Below are 21,575 nucleotides of genomic sequence, written 5' to 3' on the forward strand. Positions count from 1 at the left end.
TATAACACCAACTAACAATTACTTAAATGATTAGATTCTCATTTTCACTATTAAAATTAATTAATCAAAATATAAGTAAGGTCACATGCTTTATGTTAACTAATTATCCACCTTGCTTCCACTAATCTTGAGTGTTAATTACATTACTTCCAACAGTGTCCGGAATTTGAGGGTCCATATTGTCACATTTTAGTGGACACCCCAAAAATGGTTGCTTTCCACAAAACCACTACTCTCTCTCACTCTCTCTCATAATCATCATTTATTTGGCTCTTTTTCTGCCACTATGTTTTCTCATTGCAGCCATCTCTTTTTTTGTTGTTAAATAACAACCTCATTGAATCTTAAACACATGACACCTAAACCATGATTCTCACTCTTCATATTTTCCATATAAAGATTTCATTTTTAACTTAAAATCAAATTTTTCATTCTCAAAGTTTTGAAAAATTACAAATTTGTCTATACCCTTTTCTTTATTTATAGAATCTTGTTCTAGCTTTCTTATAAACACCAAAAAAGATTGAAACTTTGTTAACAATGTCTTCTTCTGGTTATCCTATGAACAATACCTTGTTTTATCTGTTTCTTTGTGTTCTTATTGCAAAAGTTAGCTTTTGCTTTTCTACCAAGGTAAATTCAAAAGTAGTTTCTTCTTATATCTTCTTTTTGTTATTGTTATGGTTATTTTTGGATTTGTTAAGTAAGCGTTGTAGAATTTTTGATTGCATATCAGGTTTATGTTGTGTACATGGGAAGTAAAAGTGGGGAACACCCTCATGAAATTTTGAAGGAAAATCATCAAATTCTTGCTTCTGTTCATAGTGGAAGGTAAAGAGTTAGTAACTTTTTAATCTTTTATTGTTAAAGATAAAGTGATTTTTCTCATTTTTTGTGCATATTTTGAATGATTTTGATAGCATTGAAGAAGCACAAGCTTCTCATGTTTATAGCTATAGACATGGTTTCAGAGGCTTTGCAGCTAAGCTCACTGATGAACAAGCTTCCCTAATTTCTAGTAAGTTAGTTTAATTTCTAACAAAATTTTCAAATTTATTTAGTATGTAATGGTGGGAATGACATTTGATTATGAATTTTCTTTTTTAACTCTGATAGAGAGAGATAATGCATTTTCGGAAACAATGAAAACAATGTTTTGAAAGTTTTAAGAATTTTCAAAAATTTAAATGAAAATTAAAAATACCAGAAGTGACCCTTATCTTTTGTTGTTTTTAATTTTTTTTTAAATTTTCTCTACTTTTCATCCATGTTGAAACTTGAAATTATTCATAACCATTAGTAGTTATTTTTGCTATTTATATATAAAGTTTGATTTAGAAAGAATTTAATGGCTTCTGTAACTTGAAAAATTTGAGCAGAAATGGAAGGAGTGGTTTCTGTTTTTCCCAATTCTAAAAGAAAGCTGCACACAACTCATTCATGGGATTTCATGGGACTTTTGGATGACCAAACCATGGAGACTCTTGGCTACTCTATTAAGAACCAAGAAAATATCATCATTGGTTTCATTGATACTGGTGAGAAAGCATATTGTATACAATTTAAGTAAACGTTTCAGCTTTTGTGATATATCCTACTACTATCAGTTATTGTCCCATAATGACATTAAATACACTCATTTATTACTTTTCTAGCAGAAATACTGTCACTTTATTTTTGAAGCTTTAGCAGTATCAGGTTTAAAGAAAGTGTGATTAAGAGTAACATCCAAATCTATGTCACACATGCATTTCAAATAGAAGACGTGTCTAGTGTCTGATGACACAACACCAACACATGGAGTTATATTCAATCACTTTCATTTTCTTAAATTGTCACCAGTGTCAGTGTCGTGTTCGGTATTTGTGTCAGTGTTTCATAGATACGACCCGGCATGACTACCTTAAAAGGAGGGAACATTTGAATATTCATTGATAAAAATAAAATTGGAATTCAAATTACATCATTATGGTATTTAAATTATTGCTAATGAATTCTTAAAAACTTTTTTTATTCATTTGCTGTTCTGTTGTTGGTAGTACTGCAAGATACTAGTATGAAACATAATATTGAAAACATCACACTGAGAAAAATAGTTAGGCCTGTATGCTGAAAAGGTTAATTAATTGGATTTTGTTAATACTCTTGAACCTATCACAATCAGTTGTGTTAATAATCATGATTCATATAGGAATTTGGCCAGAATCTCCAAGCTTCAGTGACACAAACATGCCTGCAGTGCCAGCAGGGTGGAAGGGTAAATGTCAATCAGGAGAAACATTCAATGCCTCAACTTGCAACAGGTTAGTTTGTGGTTAACTACTTAACTGTTACCAAATTACCTTCATCGATAGGCATTAGTTTCCATCAGGGTTTTAAATAAAGGTCTACAACTGCAATTTGGGTCATATATAATAGTTTTATGTTACCGAAACTGCAACTCAACCCTTATTGAGGCCGCATCGACCACATTTGACTGTAATTCTTTAAAATATTAAGGATCATGATCACAACCTTTATTTAAAACCTGGTTTCCATTTGTTTCTTCTTTCATTTTGGTTGATATTATTTGTGGAATAGGAAAGTGATAGGAGCAAGATACTATATGAAAGGATATGAAGCAGAAGAAGAGTCAAATGCAAAAGTGTCATTCAAATCAGCTAGGGACAGCACTGGTCATGGTAGCCATACAGCTTCTATAGCTGCAGGTAGATATGTAGAAAACATGAATTATAAAGGACTAGGAAGTGGAGGAGCAAGAGGAGGTGCACCTATGGCTAGAATTGCTGTGTACAAAACATGTTGGGATTCAGGTTGCTATGATGTGGACTTGTTAGCTGCATTTGATGATGCTATAAGAGATGGAGTTCACATTTTGTCACTATCTCTTGGTGCTCAATCACCACAAGGAGATTATTTCAATGATGCAATATCTATAGGGTCATTTCATGCGGCAAATCGCGGAGTGCTTGTTGTTGCATCAGCTGGAAATGAAGGGCATTCTGGTTCTGCTACTAACCTTGCACCTTGGATGCTTACTGTTGCTGCTAGCTCAACTGATAGAGATTTCACTTCTGATATCATGTTAGGAAATGGCGCTAAAATCGCGGTAATGCAAAGCTTTTATAATTATGTTTTTAGTCCCTAACTTGTGAGGATATTTGATTTAGTCCCTAAGTAAAAAAAATGTAACTTTATCGTCCTTGTTATCCTGAAACATGTTGCATTTAGTTCCCGTTGATTTATTTTAGTCCCTGTGATACTTGATTTACTGTTTAATTGGTCATTGTATAATAAGGTCTAAAACGAATAAAGGACACCACATGGAATAAAATTGTAAAAAAGTTATATTATAGACTAAAACAAAACCAGGAAGATCATTTGTGGCGCATTTGAAAATATTGGTGACGAATAAGTTAAAACTTTTAAATTTTTGGGACCAAACTTGAATGTTAGCATAAGTTGAAAGCCTAGAAACAAAATTAACTTTTTTAAGGTAATAATTTGTTGCACACTATGAGGACCCTCATTAGTTTCCTATGATTGGATCAGGGTGAAAGTCTGAGTCTCTTTGAAATGAATGCCTCCTCAAGGATAATTTCTGCTTCTGAAGCATTTGCAGGATACTTCACTCCTTATCAATCCAGGTGAAGCAAGGTACTTTAACAGTGATAACTAACTAAAGAAATAATGAAAAATTATGGCTTTTAAGATATATATTATTTTGTTTTTGTTTTGTAGTTATTGTTTAGAGAGTTCTTTGAATAAAACAAAGACCACAGGCAAGATTCTGGTTTGTAGACATGTAGAGAGTTCAACAGAATCAAAGGTGGCAAAGAGTAAGGTAGTGAAAGATGCAGGTGGAGTTGGAATGGTACTTATTGATGAGACAGATCAAGATGTTGCCATTCCATTTTTGATCCCTTCAGCTATTGTTGGAATGAAAACAGGAGAAAAGATTCTATCCTATCTCAAGACTACAAGGTTTGTTTTATATTTTGTAAAGTACTATGCTTTTATCCTTACAGAAATGTCATTTGAACATCAATTCAGAACCACAAAATTTGCCAATTTTTTAAAATGGTTAACACAGTTCACACACGTGGTTAACACAATTCAATCAGTGGTTAATAAGTATATTAAGATTGGATAAATGATTAACCATCAATTAAACTTAATTAACTACAAATTTGAACATTATCAACCACAATTTCAAGTGTTCTTAACTATATGTAGATTTAAATACTTTAAAATCTTGGTTAATCATTTATAACTTTGTCTTAATAAAATTCAATAGATGGTTAATAAGTTGTGACACCTGATATAGTTTTAACCAAATCCAACAATTCATTAACCACGTGGCTGAACTGCGTTAACCATTTAAAAAAAATCGAATTCATTTCCAAATAATATTTCTCTTACTGGTATTATCCAAAGTCTAACTTCACATTCTGTTATTTGTTGAACAGTAAGCCTAGGTCAAGAATATTAGGAGCAAAGACAGTAATAGGATCTCAGCCTGCACCACGTGTAGCAGCATTTTCTTCTAGAGGTCCTAATGCTTTAAACCCTGAAATTTTGAAGGTGAAATTCTCATTCATATGCTAATGAAATACCACAATCTATCTTAACAATTATTTTTCAATATTATTAATCATTATTTTTTTATTACTTCTTTCCTATGTAGCCTGATGTGACAGCTCCAGGACTAAATATTCTTGCAGCATGGTCTCCAGCAGCTGGAAACATGTTCAACATTCTCTCAGGAACTTCTATGGCTTGTCCTCATGTAACTGGAATTGCAACTTTAGTTAAAGCTGTTCATCCTTCATGGTCTCCATCTGCTATCAAATCTGCCATCATGACAACTGGTATTACAATATACTCATATTAATATCATTTTCCACATACCTAAATATACATAAATCTTGTTATATATTAGATATTCATCTAAATAAACAAAATGAAACAAACAAAAAAGCAAAATACATATACCTTTTAATGCAATTAAGGTTTTAAATCACGGTTTTGATATTGCAGAGAATTGCAGTCAAATGCGATTAATGCAGCCTCAATTACAAACCCCTTGAATGCGTAACTAATTGAGAATTTTTTTTATTATGCAGCTACAATACTAGATAAGCACCACAGACCGATCAGCATAGATCCTGAACGAAAAAGGGCTAATGCATTCGATTACGGATCAGGGTTTTTAAACCCTGCAAGAGTTCTTGAACCCGGTCTCATCTATGATTCTGAGCCAATAGATTTCATTACATTCCTATGTTCACTTGGTTATGATCAAAGATCAATCCATCTTGTTACTAGAGACAACAGCACATGCAAAAGCGCATTCACAACTGCATCAAACCTAAACTATCCATCCATTGCAGTTCCTAATCTCAAAGACCACTTTTCAGTTACAAGGGTTGTGACTAATGTTGGAAAACCACAAAGTATATATAAAGCTGTAGTTTCTTCTCCACATGGTGTTAATGTTACTGTTACGCCGAACCAGTTAGTTTTTGCAAGAATTGGACAGAAAATCAAGTTCACTGTGAATTTCAAAGCAACTTCTTTTTCAAAAAAAGGATACAAATTTGGATTCTTGTCATGGACAAATAAAAGGTTACAAGTAACTAGTCCTTTGGTTGTTAAAGTTGCACCAGGAAAACATGGGTTGGTTAGATAAACAATGTTTGTAAATATCAATATTTTAGATTTAGAGCTTTTTGAGCATCGTATAGTTACTAGAACAGTCACAAACTATGCTGCATACTGAAAAACTTCGATGCAAATTAGATTATCAGTGCCAAAATTGTGTTTAGTTATATGCTTGGAGGACAACAAACAATAAGCTAAAATAGATTCCAAAGAAATTATGATATATATTTATTTAGATCATGAAATGAAGTTACTTTGAAATTCATTGTAATTTGTCAGTTTTAAAGGGTCTTAAACCACCTCTCTTTCTCTCCAGAGATGAAGAATAGAGTACTAAGAAGACAGACATTAGAAAACTAAAGCAAAAAAAAAAAATTATATAGATTAAAATAAATCATAAATCAACGATCGTGAATTGTAACACAGATTTAGATACTTTGGCTGAAAAACACAATGCTCCTTTCATTAACAAATCAATGAGGTAACATTTATTTTGCTTAAATTTAACCCTAACATTCATATTTATTCATCCTAGATTCAATCACGGGCACCTACAGAGAAATGGTATGCATTTCATTGTATTTAATCTTTATATATACTTATTTATTTTGAAGATATGAAACATTTAGATAGAATAATAACGTATACATTTAAATCCGCAAGAGTAAAAAGGATTAATACTATATACAAAATTAAACTATACAACAGTAATTTCAGCCTGTTTAATCAAAGAAATTGATGATAGTTCATTTATAAAAGAAAATTGTGCACATGATCAATCCATTGCACTGGTGGCTATTTGAATGCTCGTCCTATTCACCTAGAGCTAGAGTTGCTACCATGACTATCAGGCCTATCTTTAGTCGGTGTGTCTTGAATTTCTTCTAAATCTTCATCCAGTCCTCTACCAGCTTGTTGTTTCCAATATGCAACCAACTTCTTTAATCGCGCTATTTCCTTTGAACAAACATTTTTGCTAGGGTCATTCACAATTGATCTCACTCGCGATGCATACCTAAATAAAGCATAATTGAATGTTGTTAGAACATAAGAGATTATTAGCTATATCAAACGCTTAGAGGTGGTTTAGTTTGTGAAAACGTTTCCTGTTTTCATTTTTTAAAATTTGTGTTAATTTTACTGGTTATTAAAGAGGTAATAGACTTTTAAAGTGAACAATTGCCTACAATTCTAAAAACAGTGAAAATGTCAAAAACTGTTTGTATTATTTTTGGAAATACATCTTCATTAACTAGCATTAGATCTTATTCTCATGACATTGATTTACTTCAAGAACCTCTCATCAAAGTAAAATAAACACACATTGTAGGAAATGAAAACAAAAATTATTTTCAAAGTAAACGGCCCTAAGTGTGTGTTTCTTATCAGAAAACAATTTTCGTTTTCATGTTTTCACTTTTAACTACAAATAGACGCTAACAAGAAATGAAAACAGAACATTTTCTCATATTAAACAAATGCAAACCTTTTTCAAGTTCAATAATAATAATAATAATAATAATAATAATAATAATAATAATAATAATAATAAAAAATAAAAGAAAATAAAGATAAGAAATAACATACATGAGAGAGTTATGAGTCTCATCCAAGCTTGATTCAATTGGAGAAACATTGACAAACATGAGAGTTTTGGCATTACCACCAAGTGAATCACTCATCAACATAGTTAACTTGTGATTCCTGTAAGGTGTGTATTGACCACCAGTAGACAAAGCACTAATAACATCTCCAAGTGCTGATAATGATTTGTTTATACTCTGTGCTTCCTTCAGCTGACTACCCTTAGCACCTGACTTTTTGACTCTTTCTGAACCAGCAAGATCAACAAAACTCAACTGCAAGGTAAATCAACATAAAATAAGTCAACATTCTCAACAAACAATCAATGTTTCACATTATTACTTAACAATGAAGAAATATTTTACACCGAAAAATATGATATTTGGAATTTACCCTAATTTTGGCTTTATTTGACCATTTATTCAGCCTAAACATTAACACGACAGCATAAGTATGACATGTCACACCGTTCCACGTCGCCAAAAATTTGCAACGTCGTCTTTTTTAAACAAAATAATAACATCATGGACTAAAAATGATGGTTTTTGATATTGCAGGGGTAAGAGAGAATTACCGGGACTAAAATCAAAGTTCTATATATTTACAGGGACTAAATAAATAATTAAGCCTAAATAAAAAAAAGTCCTAAAAATTGATATACCATTGTTGACACGGAAAAAAGTTGTAAAGAATACCTTTCCCCTTGCAACTGACTGACTTTGAAGATTGGTGCTTTCAATTACTATTGAAAGAATGAGATGAGATCTTGAACTTTCTTCATTCATTTGTGTCCCCGATATATGCCGTCGTTCAGATCCCTTTTGTATTATGTTATTCAATTCTTCGATTGTAGAAATTGACATCACTGTCACATTTTCCACAACAACCATTCCCTAACATCACAGAATTACAAATGAAACTGTTATGACTAAGAGTGCAACATGTGGTATAATTTTTATTTCAGCACATAATTTTTTGAACACTTCATAAAGGTTCTAGTACTTTCAAAACTTATTTTGAAATATCTCTACATGCTTGATAAAGCAGCCTACTTCAACAATTGCTAGAAAAGATGGCTATGTAACGTGCAAAAAATGTTAAGCAACTAATCCAAATTAAGCATATAATTGTAAATAAATGTTTTTCATTTAAGTAACAAAATGATTACGAGTGAAAAATCACAATGACAACATAGGGATCATTACCGTCGAATCCTTCTTGATATCCAATTTTGAATGCTTTGCATTCTTAGGCAATAGAAGATCAATAAGGTTGTCTTGATATAACTCCACCATGTATGCCTGCATTGTTAACAAGACAATCATGGGACAACAAGCAGAGAAATGTGTATATATTTCTTCACCGAGATTGCATTTTAATTTTATTATTTAATCATTTACCTATTGAAAAAGAGAAATGGAATTTTATTCATCTCCATTTTAGAAATATTTACCTTCAAGGAAAAGGAATACTTGTTACTGTCCCTCCTTAAAATTCTAAAAAGTTCAGCAATTGCACGAGGTGTAAGCCCGGGGTTGTCTTCTGATCCATAGATTGTAAACGTCTTTCCAGAGCCAGTTTGGCCATAAGCAAATATGCAAACATTATAACCATCTACAGCAGATTGCACCAAATACTGCATTACAAATCATGAAGGAATTAATGATAAGTTTAAGGAAAGGTTATAATATATCTTCTGATAAACAAAACCTAATTATGATCTATAAGTTGTTATTGTAAGACTTGCCCTTGTATCCTCAAACACGGTTTCTTGAGTTGCATCACCCCGAAAAACACGATCATACATGAACTGCTTTGGCTTATCTTCTTTCCATAAAAACTCGACAGTAAACTCATCTACTGCAATTACAGCTTCTCCTTCTTTCTCAGAAACCTCTTTTTCACTAACAGGTCTTAGCCGACAATAAACTCTGATCTTGCCTTTCATGTCTAAAAATAAAACCAAGTTCCAAAAATGTCAGCCATGTATGACATCAACACATTCACATGGACTTAATTCCAGATATAAATAGTTTCTGTTACTTACCTTCTATTACATTAAAATAACGCTTTCGTAAAACTTGTTCTTCTTTATAAAGAGCTTCCATTTCGGCTAATTGAGCCCCTTGCATCTTCAATATAGCAGCTGTCTGTTCATTCTTTCTATCAATGTCCTAACCAGACAAACAAACAAAAAGCTGATATTTTTTTTCGAACCGTCAAAACAAAGTGAAAATAAATAAAACATTGACACCAGCTTGTTATTATAGCAGTGAATAATCTAAATATTAATGACTTGATAAGTAACAAATTACAGGATCTAATATACAGACTATTGTGTACATAAATCCTAAGAAATGATAATGTGAAAATAATGCTATTTACAACATTATGCAATTATTATAAAAGTGAAATAAGATTATAAACCTCTTTTATTTCACGCAATTCATCCAGTTCCTTTAAATTATTTTGCAATGCAGCCAACTCAGAGTCCTTGACTGAAATAATAGACTTAGCAGCCGTTAATTCTTGTCTATACCCTTCTAGCTTTCTTTCAAGGTCATACACTTCAGACTTCACAGCTTTGCGCTCTTGTTCAAGTTTCCGTTGAAGAGAGCTACTCTGCATTACAACAACCATCATTATCTTAATCGTATGGTTTTATAATTTTGAATAATGGTTTTTTTATCATCTATGTTACCCCTTCAGCATTCCTCTTCTCAAGCACAGATAACTTCTGTTCCAAAATCATTTTTTCACTCGCCAAGGTTTTGATAGTTTCTTCAGCTGAATGAAGCTCATCTTTACAATTTTTTAGCTCATATTTAAGCTTTTGTAGCACCTATTGATACCACCAAAGTCCACAGTTTATTTATACATAAAAAATAAAACTAACAATATTAATATAATAAAAATTTGATATTGTATGCATGAATAATAGTTTTATAGAGTATATCTTACTTGGCTATTTGTTTCAACAAGATCCTTTTTGGAATTGTTCTCTATAACCTGGTAGATTGCGTGATTATTAAGACATGTCAGTAACCGAAATATAAAATAAGACTTATTTCATGAAGTGAAGACCTTTACCTGTAGCGCCTGATCTTTTTTACTGCATAATAATCTAAGCCTTTCACAGTCACTTGTAACTGCCTCGAGATTTTGGTTATTAGCTTTTAAGGATTCCTTCAAGCCCTCTATTTGTTCTTGCATCTTTTCTTCTTGTTCTTGCTTCTCAAGCAATTCTTTATGCAACTATTCAAGAAAATTTAAAATTATAAATACTCGACTGAAACACATGCACTTCAATTTGGTGTTTGATGCGCAAGTTGTGCATAACATTCTATATTATACATTGGAAGCTTCGACTTACTTGATCAGCATTTCTTTGAGATTCTTCAACAAGTTTGGATAAATCTTGAATGAGCTTCTCATATGATTCTACATTAGGAGGCTTTGAGTTATTAGAAATATCTCCATTCAAAGAACTACCGCCACTAGAAGACCGTGCTTTCGAATAGCGGCGAAGCATTACATCATTTATATGTGTCTGAAGAGCTACACAAATTTCTTCCCCCTAAACAAAGCGACGCAATGCCAGTGAGATAAAATTATTTTAAAACGATTAAGACTAAAGAGCTTGTGCAGTTAACAAAGGTGCTATACCTGCTTGGTTTCAAACTGGAATATGTGAAGAACGCCGGCTACTCGCATTTTGAAAAAGACGGCAGTGTTGCTGCTTCCAAATTGCATTATGTCTCTCAACTCGGCTGAGTGCAAATATTCCTTAGGAACTGGACGAAAAAAATGAATCTATAGACAATTGATTAAGAAAAAGCACACAATTAAAAGCGTAATTCATTTTTTTAATATTAAAAAATGATAATAACTTGACCAGTTTATTTTTCTGTTGAACCATACCCCTCGTTTATTGATTCCTATTATTATTCTTCCAGGCAAGATTCCAATCGGATCATCAATCTTGCGAACATTGAAGAAAACGGAATTCCCGTAAGGAAGTGCTCTCAATATACGCAGAAATTGTTGTCTTGCATCGTCTTTTGTCAGATGCACCTATGAGAAGGGATGAAAACCTTGTATCAAATCAAAGAATAGAAGGAAAGAAACTCCGTGTGTAGATGACACACAACATTCCAATAAACATTTTGCTAAAAAAATAGAAGCTCGGTCTTTTCTCAGTTATTAATCGAAGGCGAAAGACAAATAAATAGATGGCTTTCCCATACCAATGAATGATATCGAGAAAGAATATCACACTCCCATTCTCGTTTTGCTCGTGTCATTGAAATTTGTCGAGGAAGGAATCGCTCCAGAAATGAATTCCAGTTACTAAGAATCACAAAATATCAATTTAAGTCATAAGGGTATAAGAAATAGAATGAGGACAAAATTTTAATGGCACTAAACATTGTTATAAGATATTTACTTGCAAAAATGAATATTGAAAATTGCTTACGTGCACGATTCAGGTGTGCTAACAGGTCCAATCTCAGCCAAGATTTGTAATGCAGAAAGCTGAGAGGCATCGTCCTTTCCAACAGGATAATTACCCAAAATATAATCATGCTGCAACTGTAACAACACATCCAGCATACAAAGTCTATAACTCGAAAGTAATTGCAGCTAAAATCGATGAAGAACATGTTGGTTTGATTTGGTTCAATCGGGTTGACATTTTTAAAATTTAAAAAACTTATTATTTTCTAAAATCTAAAACAATTAACTTTTTTCAAACACTGTAGATTTGTTAAACTATTTAAGCAAGTACATAAGTTACAATGAAAAAATGTATATAATGATTAAACATACATAAATACATCATATATGTATAAGATAAACTACTAATAAAATACATCATAGTGTGAAATAAAAGAAATAATAATAAAATATAATGGTTTGGTTTGGACGATGATAGGTTTTGAATGATGTGAAACTGATACCTGAACTAATAGAGGTCTGGTTAGTTTGGTTTGGTTCAATTTGAACCCAAATATGGAAAAAACCAAACCAATGGTTGGTTTGGCTTGGATTTTCGGGTTCATTAGGTCATAGATTTCATTTTTACAACTCTAGGCACACATGTATATAGCACATTGCAACTATAACAACACATTCAACATCAATAAATATATGAACTATACATGTTTTCAATCATTTGTTAGTTTTCATATAATGAAAAGACGTACTTGTACATAGGACAACTGCAAAAACATTGGATCTGTCACAGCATCATCGGACTCACGAAACAACTTTTTCTTGAATATAAGTTTACAGTGCAAGATTTCTCCTTTACTTCGATCTTTTGCTGCTTTAAATTCCGCCAGAAGATCCCCTATATATTTGTTATCATCTAACCAAATATACTCTTCTGAGCAACAACAATAAAAACTATTAGACTAATAAATTAAGCTAGGATCTAGCATAACAATCTAGGAGAGAAAAAAAAGGTATACCGTTCCCAGGATCAGATGATTTGGAACTCGTAACAACTTTACGACATTCAAACAAACTAAAGCTAGTGTATGCTGACAGTTTAATGAGCCCTGCAAGTTCCTGGATTAAACATGTTGTGTAAGCAATAAAAGGATACACAGGAGAAAATAATTTCTCGTGTATAGTGAATTTTAGTATCTAGTCTATGGTAACTATGAAAGTCTAATAAAAGAAAGAAATGATGATGATGATAACTAATACCCTTATGCTAGTTCAGGCCTTGAATCTTATTCAATTTGTAGATTAAAAGGGAATAAAACCTTACTCCAAAAAGCTATGAACTATGAAACTGGATGCATACGGATTAACTTCATTAGATTGAATAGATTTTGTCAATAGACTTATTTTACCTCTCCTAATCATTTTCATTGAAGTCATTCATAGTGTCCTTTTCCTATCTATTTCATATTCACTAACTTCAATTTTCAATCTCCATAATATTTTCACTATATTTACATTAGTAAGAAATGCATGCAATTCCAAATAGAAGCATATAACAGTTTCATCAAACAACCTCAACAGCATCAGCAACTGTAGTCGACATGTCATAAGTAATTTCTTCAAATGTTTCATCTAAGAAGAACACTATATTTGTGAGCTTTCTCCCAGTCAACAAAGCTTCAATCTCCTCTCGCCCAGGTATTATATGTCTAGGACCGACCTTGACCGAACGCTTCAAAGCGTTCAACGTATCTAACGCAAGGGCTTGGATCTCAGAATCAGTAGCCACACCATGAGCTATGTTATGAACATAATCTGATACATAAACCGCAATGTCTTTACTAGGAGCCATGGAGGATGCACATATATACATAAGCTCCCATGCTTTGATCAAATATTGCCTATTTTTTACGAAAAGACGGACATTAGTCACTAAAGACCAAGAAAAGATGAAACGTGACACTCAATACTAAATCTGAAAGTTACATACCTCTCAGGGTTATTTCTTGTTTGTTTTGATATCTGAACAAAAAGCTCGTCTCGGAGTTCTGCACGTTTCAAACTTTGCTTGTATAGTTTCCCAACGAGCTCAACTCGTTCGTCTAAGCTTAAGGGATTTGCACAATCAGTTGAATCAACTCCAGTATACTTCAAAATTATCTGGAATAATTTTGTCGCCCGACTTACTAAATCGCCATTGATCTTAAGCAATGATGATGGTATTGGATCCTAAAGGGATCAGCTTGTTAGCTCTTCATCGGTTAAAAAGAAATTTAGTACATGATTTGATAATGATTACCTTTTGAAAAGACAGCATGTCCTCGAATGTAAATTTTTCACGAGCTTGGGGATCTGAAGATCGTTTAGAAAAAAATCCGCGTTTCCCAGCAGATTGAATTTGTTTATGCATCAGTTTCAAAAATCCATCCACCTATGACAAATATTAACAGAAACTTGATGATATCAACTGCAAATGCACATAACTGACAATGAAAAATATTATTCAAAGATATCATAGTTTATATATAAACTTTCTCACCTGAAATCTGTCGATTAAGGGTATAGCTCCAGCCAATTCTGCGGGAACAGCCATTGACAGAGTTGATGGTGTGCTGCAAAAACAAACCATAGTATGTTATTCGTTAAATCAAACATAATTTACAATTTGCAAGAGAGGAAATGCAATAAGATTCTAAATTTCTAATGTTAAAAAATACACATACTAATACTAGATTTTAACAAATAAATATTTTCAAAGTTCAAACACTAAAACGTCTGACCATTTTCAAAATAAAATTTCCAATACATCTCTAACTCAAAGAATGATATGATACTCACGATGGTGCCAAATTTGAGCTATCACTATCATAGTCATCAACATTGTTAATAGCAGCATAGTTGTTCTCATTGCCATTGCTAGAGCTAAAAGATGATCTGCCTGTCCTAGAATTTTGAGCCATGGATGATGGCATATCAATGATCATTTTACTTTCGGACTATCTTAACATCATACATTTTGCTATGTTTTATCCTTCAACTTCTTCTGCTGCATAACAAAAATCCAAACACCAAAAAACACAATTAAGAAACTAAAAAGCAACCCATTTATGCTATGCTCTTATGTAAAAGCCACGCCAGACACCACACCGACATGATGCTGGCATATGGAATTACATTCAATCACTTCCATTTTCTTAAATTTTAATCAGCATCTATGTGTTAGTGTCGTGTTTGATGTATGTGTTTCATAGGTAAGAACCAAACTCAACATGAGGACTAGACATAATTAGTGTAATTGAATTGTAAACCGAAAAATCCTTTTCAAACATAAACCCTCTCAGGAGACATGAATCAAATACATGAAGTGCAGGAACATAACAAATTTTATCATAAAAAAAAACAAGGATAGAAATGCATAGAAGGAAAAATAAAACCAATTAGTAAAATTTATCAAATAAGAAAGAAAAAAGTATGAAAGGAAAAACAAACACAAACCCAGAATGCAAAATGGTTCAAACATCAAACAAGGCACCACAAGATCGCAAAAAAGTCAGAAACATTGAGTTGTATAATTAGTGAGAGAGCCACTTAAGCATTGACCAGAAAATGGTGACAGAAAGAAAGAGCAAAGAAATGAAAAAATTGAAAATAAAAATAAAAATAAAACCTTTGAAAAGCGCAATGGAAGAGGTGAGAGAGAGAGAGAGAGAGAGAGAGAGAGAGAGAGATCTGAAAGAGTGATGATAGTCCAATTTTGTTTAGAATGATAGAAACGAGAAAGGAAGAAGCTGAATACTACAGAGTTGATTGAGAAGTGAGAGAGAGAGAGAGAGAGAGAGAGAGAGAGAGAAATACAGAAACTCACATGTGCATTATAAATGCCACAACCCAAACAAAACCTTTAGTTTCAAAAATTCACTAATTTACAATTTATCCAAAATTACATTCTTTTTACATTAAAAAATTATTTTTTTCATTTTTTTATTTTCTTTCTATAATGCACTTTTGTCTCTTGAGTTTCAAAATCTTATAATTTTTTTTTCTTAATTTGAAAATAATAATTTTATCCTTTAATTTTATCTCATTTTATAAAAGTCAATTTATTTTAATGTTTATGTGGACTCATTGTCTAAATAAAACTGGCAACTCATTCTTTAAAATATATGATATAGGGGTCAAAATAGCAATATCTTACATGGATTTTTTTTTTTAATAAATTATATGATGTTATGCATTTTCAACTTCTTCTGCTGCATAACAAAAATCTCATTGCCTTTTTTACTTTCGGATTATCTTAACATCATAGATAATCTTATGTGCATTTTACTTTTATTTATTTATTTATAAATTATATACTATTGTGATTATTTATACACCTTTGCCTTTGATTTATTGTGATATTTATGTTTATTAAAACTTTGAGAATAAATATTTACTAAAATATTAGACTTAAATTTTGTTGGCTTTTCTATATAATAATGTAGAAATTTAAACAAGATAATTTAATAAATTAAATTTAAAATCAACAAATTGTTTAGGTATGATGGTGATATTTGTCGTATGACTCACATGAGCTTAGAGAAGTTTAAAAATGATGTTGATTCTTAATCACCAAACTAGTCCAATATTAATATTGATTATTCAATTAAAAATTCCAAACTTTAAATATTGCAATTGCACCTAAGGAGTTTGTTGATTTTAAATTCAATCTATAAAGTATTTTACGACAGTTATTTTAAATTGTACCTATTCAATTTGTTGAGTTTTTAAATTTCTTTAACCTCTTTTGAATCATATGAAAGTTATCACCATTGTAACTTGGTAGATTGTTGATTTTAAATTTAATTTATTGAAGTATCTTGTTCAAATTTCTACGGTGTTAGGAACAAAAAATTAAAGACTAATATTCTAGAGACAATAAAACAAAACAAAGGTGTATAAAAGAACCACAATAATATATAATTTTAAAAATAAGTAAAAATGCACATTCATTCCCCAAACTTCACAATATTGCTACTTTAGCTCCTATTTCATTTTGTATATTTTGTCAAATTATTTTATGCATTAGTAAAATAGATTTTTTTTTTTGGTACAAATGGACGCATACAACCTCGTGCATAGTATCTAAGGTTCTATTTGGTGTGGTTATTTATTTTATATTTTAAATTTTTTTAAAATCAAAATCAATTTCTGTTTTTAGTATTGAATTTTAGATCTGAGTTTCAAATTTTAGTTTAAAATTAACTTTTAATTTTTTAATATAAAAGGATTTAGATGTTAGAGATTTATAATTTACTAATAATTTTAATAATAATGGTTGAAAGAGGTGGTTGCCAAACACGGCAATAGACAGATGATTGTAGTGGTGGTAGACGGAGGTCAAAGTGGCAGTCGATAATGGTCAAGATGGTAATCGATAATGGTCAAAGTGGTGATATGAGAGTTGTTGAAGTAGTGGTTGTAGTGGTGGTCGACAATGATCAATGTGGTGGTTAGTGGTGGACGACGATGGTTAAAGTGGTGGCTAAACTAATGGGTAAAGGTGGTCAACGTGGCTGCATTAGTGGTCGACAATGGTCAAAATGGTGGTTGGTGGTGATTAAAGTGGTGGTTGTGATGGTTAGAGTGGCAATGACAATGGTCGGGGTGGTGGCAAAAGAAGTGGTCGAAGTGGTGGTTGACGATAGTTGAAGTGGTGGTCGACGATAGTTGAAGTGGTGATTGAGAGCCACTAGTAGTAAAATGTTAGAGTTAAAGTCAAAATAAGAATTATAACACTTATTTTTTTGATTTTGAGTTTTAAAAAAAAATTATTTTCAAAATAAGTGAAAAATCAATTTAATCTCATTTCACCCGAATATGTTTTATTTTCAAAATTAACATTGAAAATAAAAAACAACAAACTTAGAACCACTGCGAACCAATCTTAATGGCTATTTTACCTGAGTATGTTTTATTTTCAAATTGAACTTTGAAAATCATACGAGCACCAACCATTTTTCCACTTTCTTACTCCTCTTTTTTCTTAGATGCAATAAAATCATTAGCAGTGGTGCTAGTAGTCATTTTTCACAGGTAGTTTTTGTTGCACATTTTTCTTCATAGGGTTGGGTTTCACAATTTTAAACTGTTTGTTACATTGAGCTTTCTGATTATTCCACTTGTTGTATTCTTAACACAAATTTGTTTGGCTTGAGGGTCATTAATGTGTAGATCATGGTTATGCTTGCTCGTGGGATTTGAATATTTTGTATTTGGTTGTGATTTCATATTTTTTTCCTAGTTAGACAATTTTGTCATTAAATTTATAAAATGACAATCAATTTCATCCATGTGTCCTCGAATTAGAAAAGTTTATGTGTTATTTAAGACATACTCAATTCATATATGTTTTTCAGAAATTTATTTAAAGCTCTTGTTAAAAAAAAAATTTATCCACATTTATTAGAATTGATTGAATTGAAGAACTAAATGATTGACTATCTTCTATTTCTATAATTAACTTATTATTTCATCAATTTAGAAATTATTAAAGGATCATATCCTTATAATTTTTTTACCAAACCTATCCCTAAATTTTGCTGACCAAAATAATAATTTAGATGATAGTAGTTTGTAAATAAGGGTGAAAATTGATTAGATTGAGATGGTAGTATATTTTTTCATTTCATAATAGTTTAGATGGTAGTAATTTGTAAATAATAATTTAGATGGTAGTATATTTATTTTTACTCTAGAGTTTTTGAAACCCTAATATGACATGCTAGCTTATTTAAACACCTATTTCATATTAACTTATTAAAATAAACTAATTCAACCTATCATTAGATAAACTAACAAGTTTATAGGTCAATGATATTAAGTTATATTTTGATATCTAACACGTCATTTTAGAGAATTCGATCTTATATGACATCTAATTTATAATAATACTTTAAATATGTCAAAAATTAATGTAGACTAATCGGTTTAAAATACATAAAAGATTATAAAATTAATGATTTAACACAAAAACACACAATTTAATACGATAATAATAATAATAATAATAATAATAATAATAATAATAATAATAATAATAATTTATTTATATTTACTTAAATAGGTCGATCTCATAGATTTAAGAAACTTATTCAATGGTGTATAGTATGATTTTATTAACTAACTAAATTTTCAAAAAGTATTGAGTTAATCTATTTTAAAAAGTCTGGCCACATTCTAATATGACATAAACTAAGTCATAGACTTCAACTATTTCATTCTTATTTGTAATATAAATTTCTCTTATGAATCAAATTAACATAATCCTCAAAATAAAAATAATACTCCTTGTTTGCTTGTTTTACCTTGATTGATGCTTTTTGATGTAATGACATGTCTAAATGATGATGGTAAAAAAATTAAATGCATTTAATTTTTTGGAATTTATATCAAATAAAAAAAACATATTGTCCAAGTTGAGTATATATGAAAAAACAAAAGAAAAATATATATGGCTGCCAAATGTAAAAGTCAGAAATAATGTGTACATAAATTGATTTAGTTAAGAATGGACCCACAAGTTTTGTGCTCCTTTTGTCCCTCTAAAAGATTGGTTCAGAGTGAGAGGTGACTTGTCATCTAAAGGGTATTGTAGTTGCCAGCACTAACCGGGCAGCACCAACAACATGCTCCTTCCTAAAGGTGAGGCCCCATTTTTTGATTTTGACACTGCAACTTGCATGTATGTAGGTCTTAGTTGAAAACGGATTTTATATTATTAAAAAATAAAAACTGATCTTAAAACTTAAAAATCCCAAAATCATACACTCTATTTTGTACTCTATGCTGTCTTATTTTTACCAACAACAATTGTCATTCTCATTGTGATTGTGATTGTAATGGTAGGTTATTTCTAAAAGCTTTCTCCATACTAATGAAATCTAACAGAGACATGTACTATATTAAATATAGATATTTCTTTTATTAAAAATTTGTATTTAGGTTTATTATGTTGTGGAAATATAATCTATTTGCTAAATTAACTCAATCTTTATTAATATATTACTTTTAAATTTATTTTTATATAAATTTTTTTTATTAATAGTCTCCACAAAAATTTCATGTCTTTAGGGACATAAGAACCCATGTTTTATAATGTAGGTAATTTTTTGTTTGGAAACTAAAATTTAAAAGTCCTAATTTGCAAAATTTATAAACATCATAACCTCTAATTTTTAAGAGAAATAGTCATTTAGATTTCAGTAAATAAATAAATTCTAATTAATTAAAGCTTTTTTAGTTAGGATTGAATTTGAATACTCTTTATGCTCATTAATTAAAATTCATTAAGTCTAATAAATTTGGTTAAAAAAACACATATTTTTGAATACTTGAAAAGAAAGATGGGTTATTTCACCTCAAAGAGATTGGTGTGAACTTAACCCCACAACATATCGGATAAAAATCATGTTATGCTCTATTAGATTAATGCATGAATTTTTTCACAATAACACAATTATAATACATTTTTATTTTAACGGCCAAAAGAAATTGCTGCTAATGCTAAAAACGTTTCTATATTAATTAAGCAAACTTCATTGATTTGAGAGCATATATCTATAAGTACGTATCTAAATGCCTCTTTATCCAAAATCATTGATTTAAGAGCAATTTTTTTTTTTTTTTGAGTTATGATGCTCTTCGTTATTCATCCTCTCAATTTCTTCCACTATCATAATTTTAGAAATATAAATATAATAATGTGATAGGTCAATTACAAACCACGTGAGGGAGTATTTCATTTCATACCCATTTAACTACATTGAGCAATAATTACTTCCTTGTTTGTATGTGTAAAAAAATGCATATTACAAAAATAGTTTATGAAAGCCAAACTTTGAAGTTACTCTACACCAACAACTAGAGGAGTACTACTAGCTAGAAGGGTCTCTATTGACAATTAAGAGTAGCATGAGAAAGTTGAGGATAAATATTAATAAGTCTTGACTCTTCAATTGGGTGGACCAAAATTAATTAAAAAGGCCAAACTTGATTGAAAATTGAAATGAAATGATCGATAGTTGTTGCCAAAGGCAGTTTGGTAACAACTTTGAGAATTTTTGTAATGGTTAACGAAACTTGTTCCAGTTAAAATGATTGCGATTTTCCATTAAAAAGTTGTTTGTCCAGAAATTTAATCAATTGAGCTAGATCTTATCTTGATTTAAATATGGTGAATAAATATTATAATGTAAGGAAGGGTTAAATTTTCTATTTAACATTTTTTTGTCTTTACTTTTAAATAAACTTGTGTGTATATTTGAATTTTTAAAAGCATCTTTATAATATTATAAAAATATTTTTATAAAAAATTAGAATTTTTTAACAAAAGATGAATTAAATATAAAATTTTAAGTCGTAAATATGCATACAAAAAATTATTAAAAAATTCAGATAATACATATAAATTAATTTAAAATCAAAGACTAAAATTGTTGACGAAAAATATTTGAGTGACTATTATTTAACAAATTTTTTTTAAAAGAACTAAAAACGAAATATATCATATTTATAGATAAAAAGAACTTAGATAGTCACTCAAAAAGAATCATGATTAATCATTGCTCCTTTGCAATACATCTTTATTTAAATTTTCAAATATTCAACACATATAAATCATTATGCCTAAATAAGGTTACTGCACTTGGTGCAATTGTTATACGATTTCTTCATATTAAAAGGGACTAGCCCAGATGCAGAGAGAGTAGGAATCCCTTTCTTTGTCAAACTATAAGATTTGGCGAAATCTCATATTAACCTCAATTTAGTTGGACATTACGAGGCTTCACGGAATAATATAAAAAGGACTTGAAACAAAATATGAAAATCAA

The 21,575-nt window shown here is 30.6% G+C and overlaps 2 protein-coding genes across 3 annotated transcripts; one reads left to right on the plus strand and one right to left on the minus strand.

Annotated features, from left to right (window-relative positions):
- Nucleotides 1–212: 212 nt before the first annotated feature.
- LOC101501743 (subtilisin-like serine-protease S) lies at nucleotides 213–5,929 on the plus strand. The gene is made up of 11 exons (XM_004509420.4): nucleotides 213–633; nucleotides 737–831; nucleotides 921–1,018; nucleotides 1,380–1,538; nucleotides 2,192–2,303; nucleotides 2,581–3,109; nucleotides 3,553–3,647; nucleotides 3,742–3,984; nucleotides 4,470–4,584; nucleotides 4,688–4,871; nucleotides 5,127–5,929. Exons 1-11 carry the CDS (start codon nucleotides 541–543, stop codon nucleotides 5,690–5,692), a joined length of 2,289 nt encoding a protein of 762 aa, XP_004509477.1. The 5' UTR covers nucleotides 213–540; the 3' UTR covers nucleotides 5,693–5,929.
- A 365-nt stretch (nucleotides 5,930–6,294) lies between these two features.
- LOC101502288 (kinesin-like protein KIN-14E) lies at nucleotides 6,295–15,541 on the minus strand. 2 transcript variants are annotated; one of them, XM_027336306.2, is made up of 24 exons: nucleotides 15,371–15,541; nucleotides 14,542–14,749; nucleotides 14,243–14,315; nucleotides 14,003–14,134; nucleotides 13,694–13,932; nucleotides 13,277–13,604; nucleotides 12,723–12,822; nucleotides 12,456–12,634; nucleotides 11,726–11,841; nucleotides 11,496–11,598; nucleotides 11,170–11,322; nucleotides 10,915–11,061; nucleotides 10,622–10,825; nucleotides 10,339–10,503; nucleotides 10,210–10,257; nucleotides 9,950–10,090; nucleotides 9,676–9,870; nucleotides 9,296–9,422; nucleotides 8,996–9,198; nucleotides 8,702–8,884; nucleotides 8,454–8,549; nucleotides 7,944–8,141; nucleotides 7,252–7,523; nucleotides 6,295–6,679 (listed from the first exon to the last, which is right to left on the minus strand). In XM_027336306.2, exons 2-24 carry the CDS (start codon nucleotides 14,685–14,687, stop codon nucleotides 6,481–6,483), a joined length of 3,747 nt encoding a protein of 1,248 aa, XP_027192107.1. In that variant the 5' UTR covers nucleotides 14,688–14,749; nucleotides 15,371–15,541; the 3' UTR covers nucleotides 6,295–6,480. The 2 variants fall into 2 exon arrangements, with proteins under 2 accessions (XP_027192107.1, XP_004509479.1); XM_004509422.4 differs by having other exon boundaries at nucleotides 12,456–12,637.
- Between the last annotated feature and the right edge of the window lie 6,034 nt (nucleotides 15,542–21,575).

The sequence above is a fragment of the Cicer arietinum genome, chromosome 7, assembly GCF_000331145.2.
Source record: "Cicer arietinum cultivar CDC Frontier isolate Library 1 chromosome 7, Cicar.CDCFrontier_v2.0, whole genome shotgun sequence".
Classification (NCBI taxonomy): domain Eukaryota; kingdom Viridiplantae; phylum Streptophyta; class Magnoliopsida; order Fabales; family Fabaceae; genus Cicer; species Cicer arietinum.

What these genes read in the sequence shown, in the direction of transcription:
- LOC101501743 (XM_004509420.4), top strand. Translation starts at nt 541, where the DNA reads ATGTCTTCTTCTGGTTATCCTATGAACAATACCTTGTTTTATCTGTTT. An exon ending in TCCTATCTCAAGACTACAAG is followed by an intron (nt 3,985 to 4,469) that starts GTTTGTTTTATA and finishes TTTGTTGAACAG; the next exon opens with TAAGCCTAGGTCAAGAATAT. An exon ending in ATCTGCCATCATGACAACTG is followed by an intron (nt 4,872 to 5,126) that starts GTATTACAATAT and finishes TTTATTATGCAG; the next exon opens with CTACAATACTAGATAAGCAC.
- LOC101502288 (XM_004509422.4), bottom strand. Translation starts at nt 14,687, where the DNA reads ATGATCATTGATATGCCATCATCCATGGCTCAAAATTCTAGGACAGGC. An exon ending in AGAAGAGGAATGCTGAAGGG is followed by an intron (nt 9,871 to 9,949) that starts GTAACATAGATG and finishes GTTGTAATGCAG; the next exon opens with AGTAGCTCTCTTCAACGGAA. An exon ending in CCGTGTTTGAGGATACAAGG is followed by an intron (nt 8,885 to 8,995) that starts GCAAGTCTTACA and finishes TTTGTAATGCAG; the next exon opens with TATTTGGTGCAATCTGCTGT.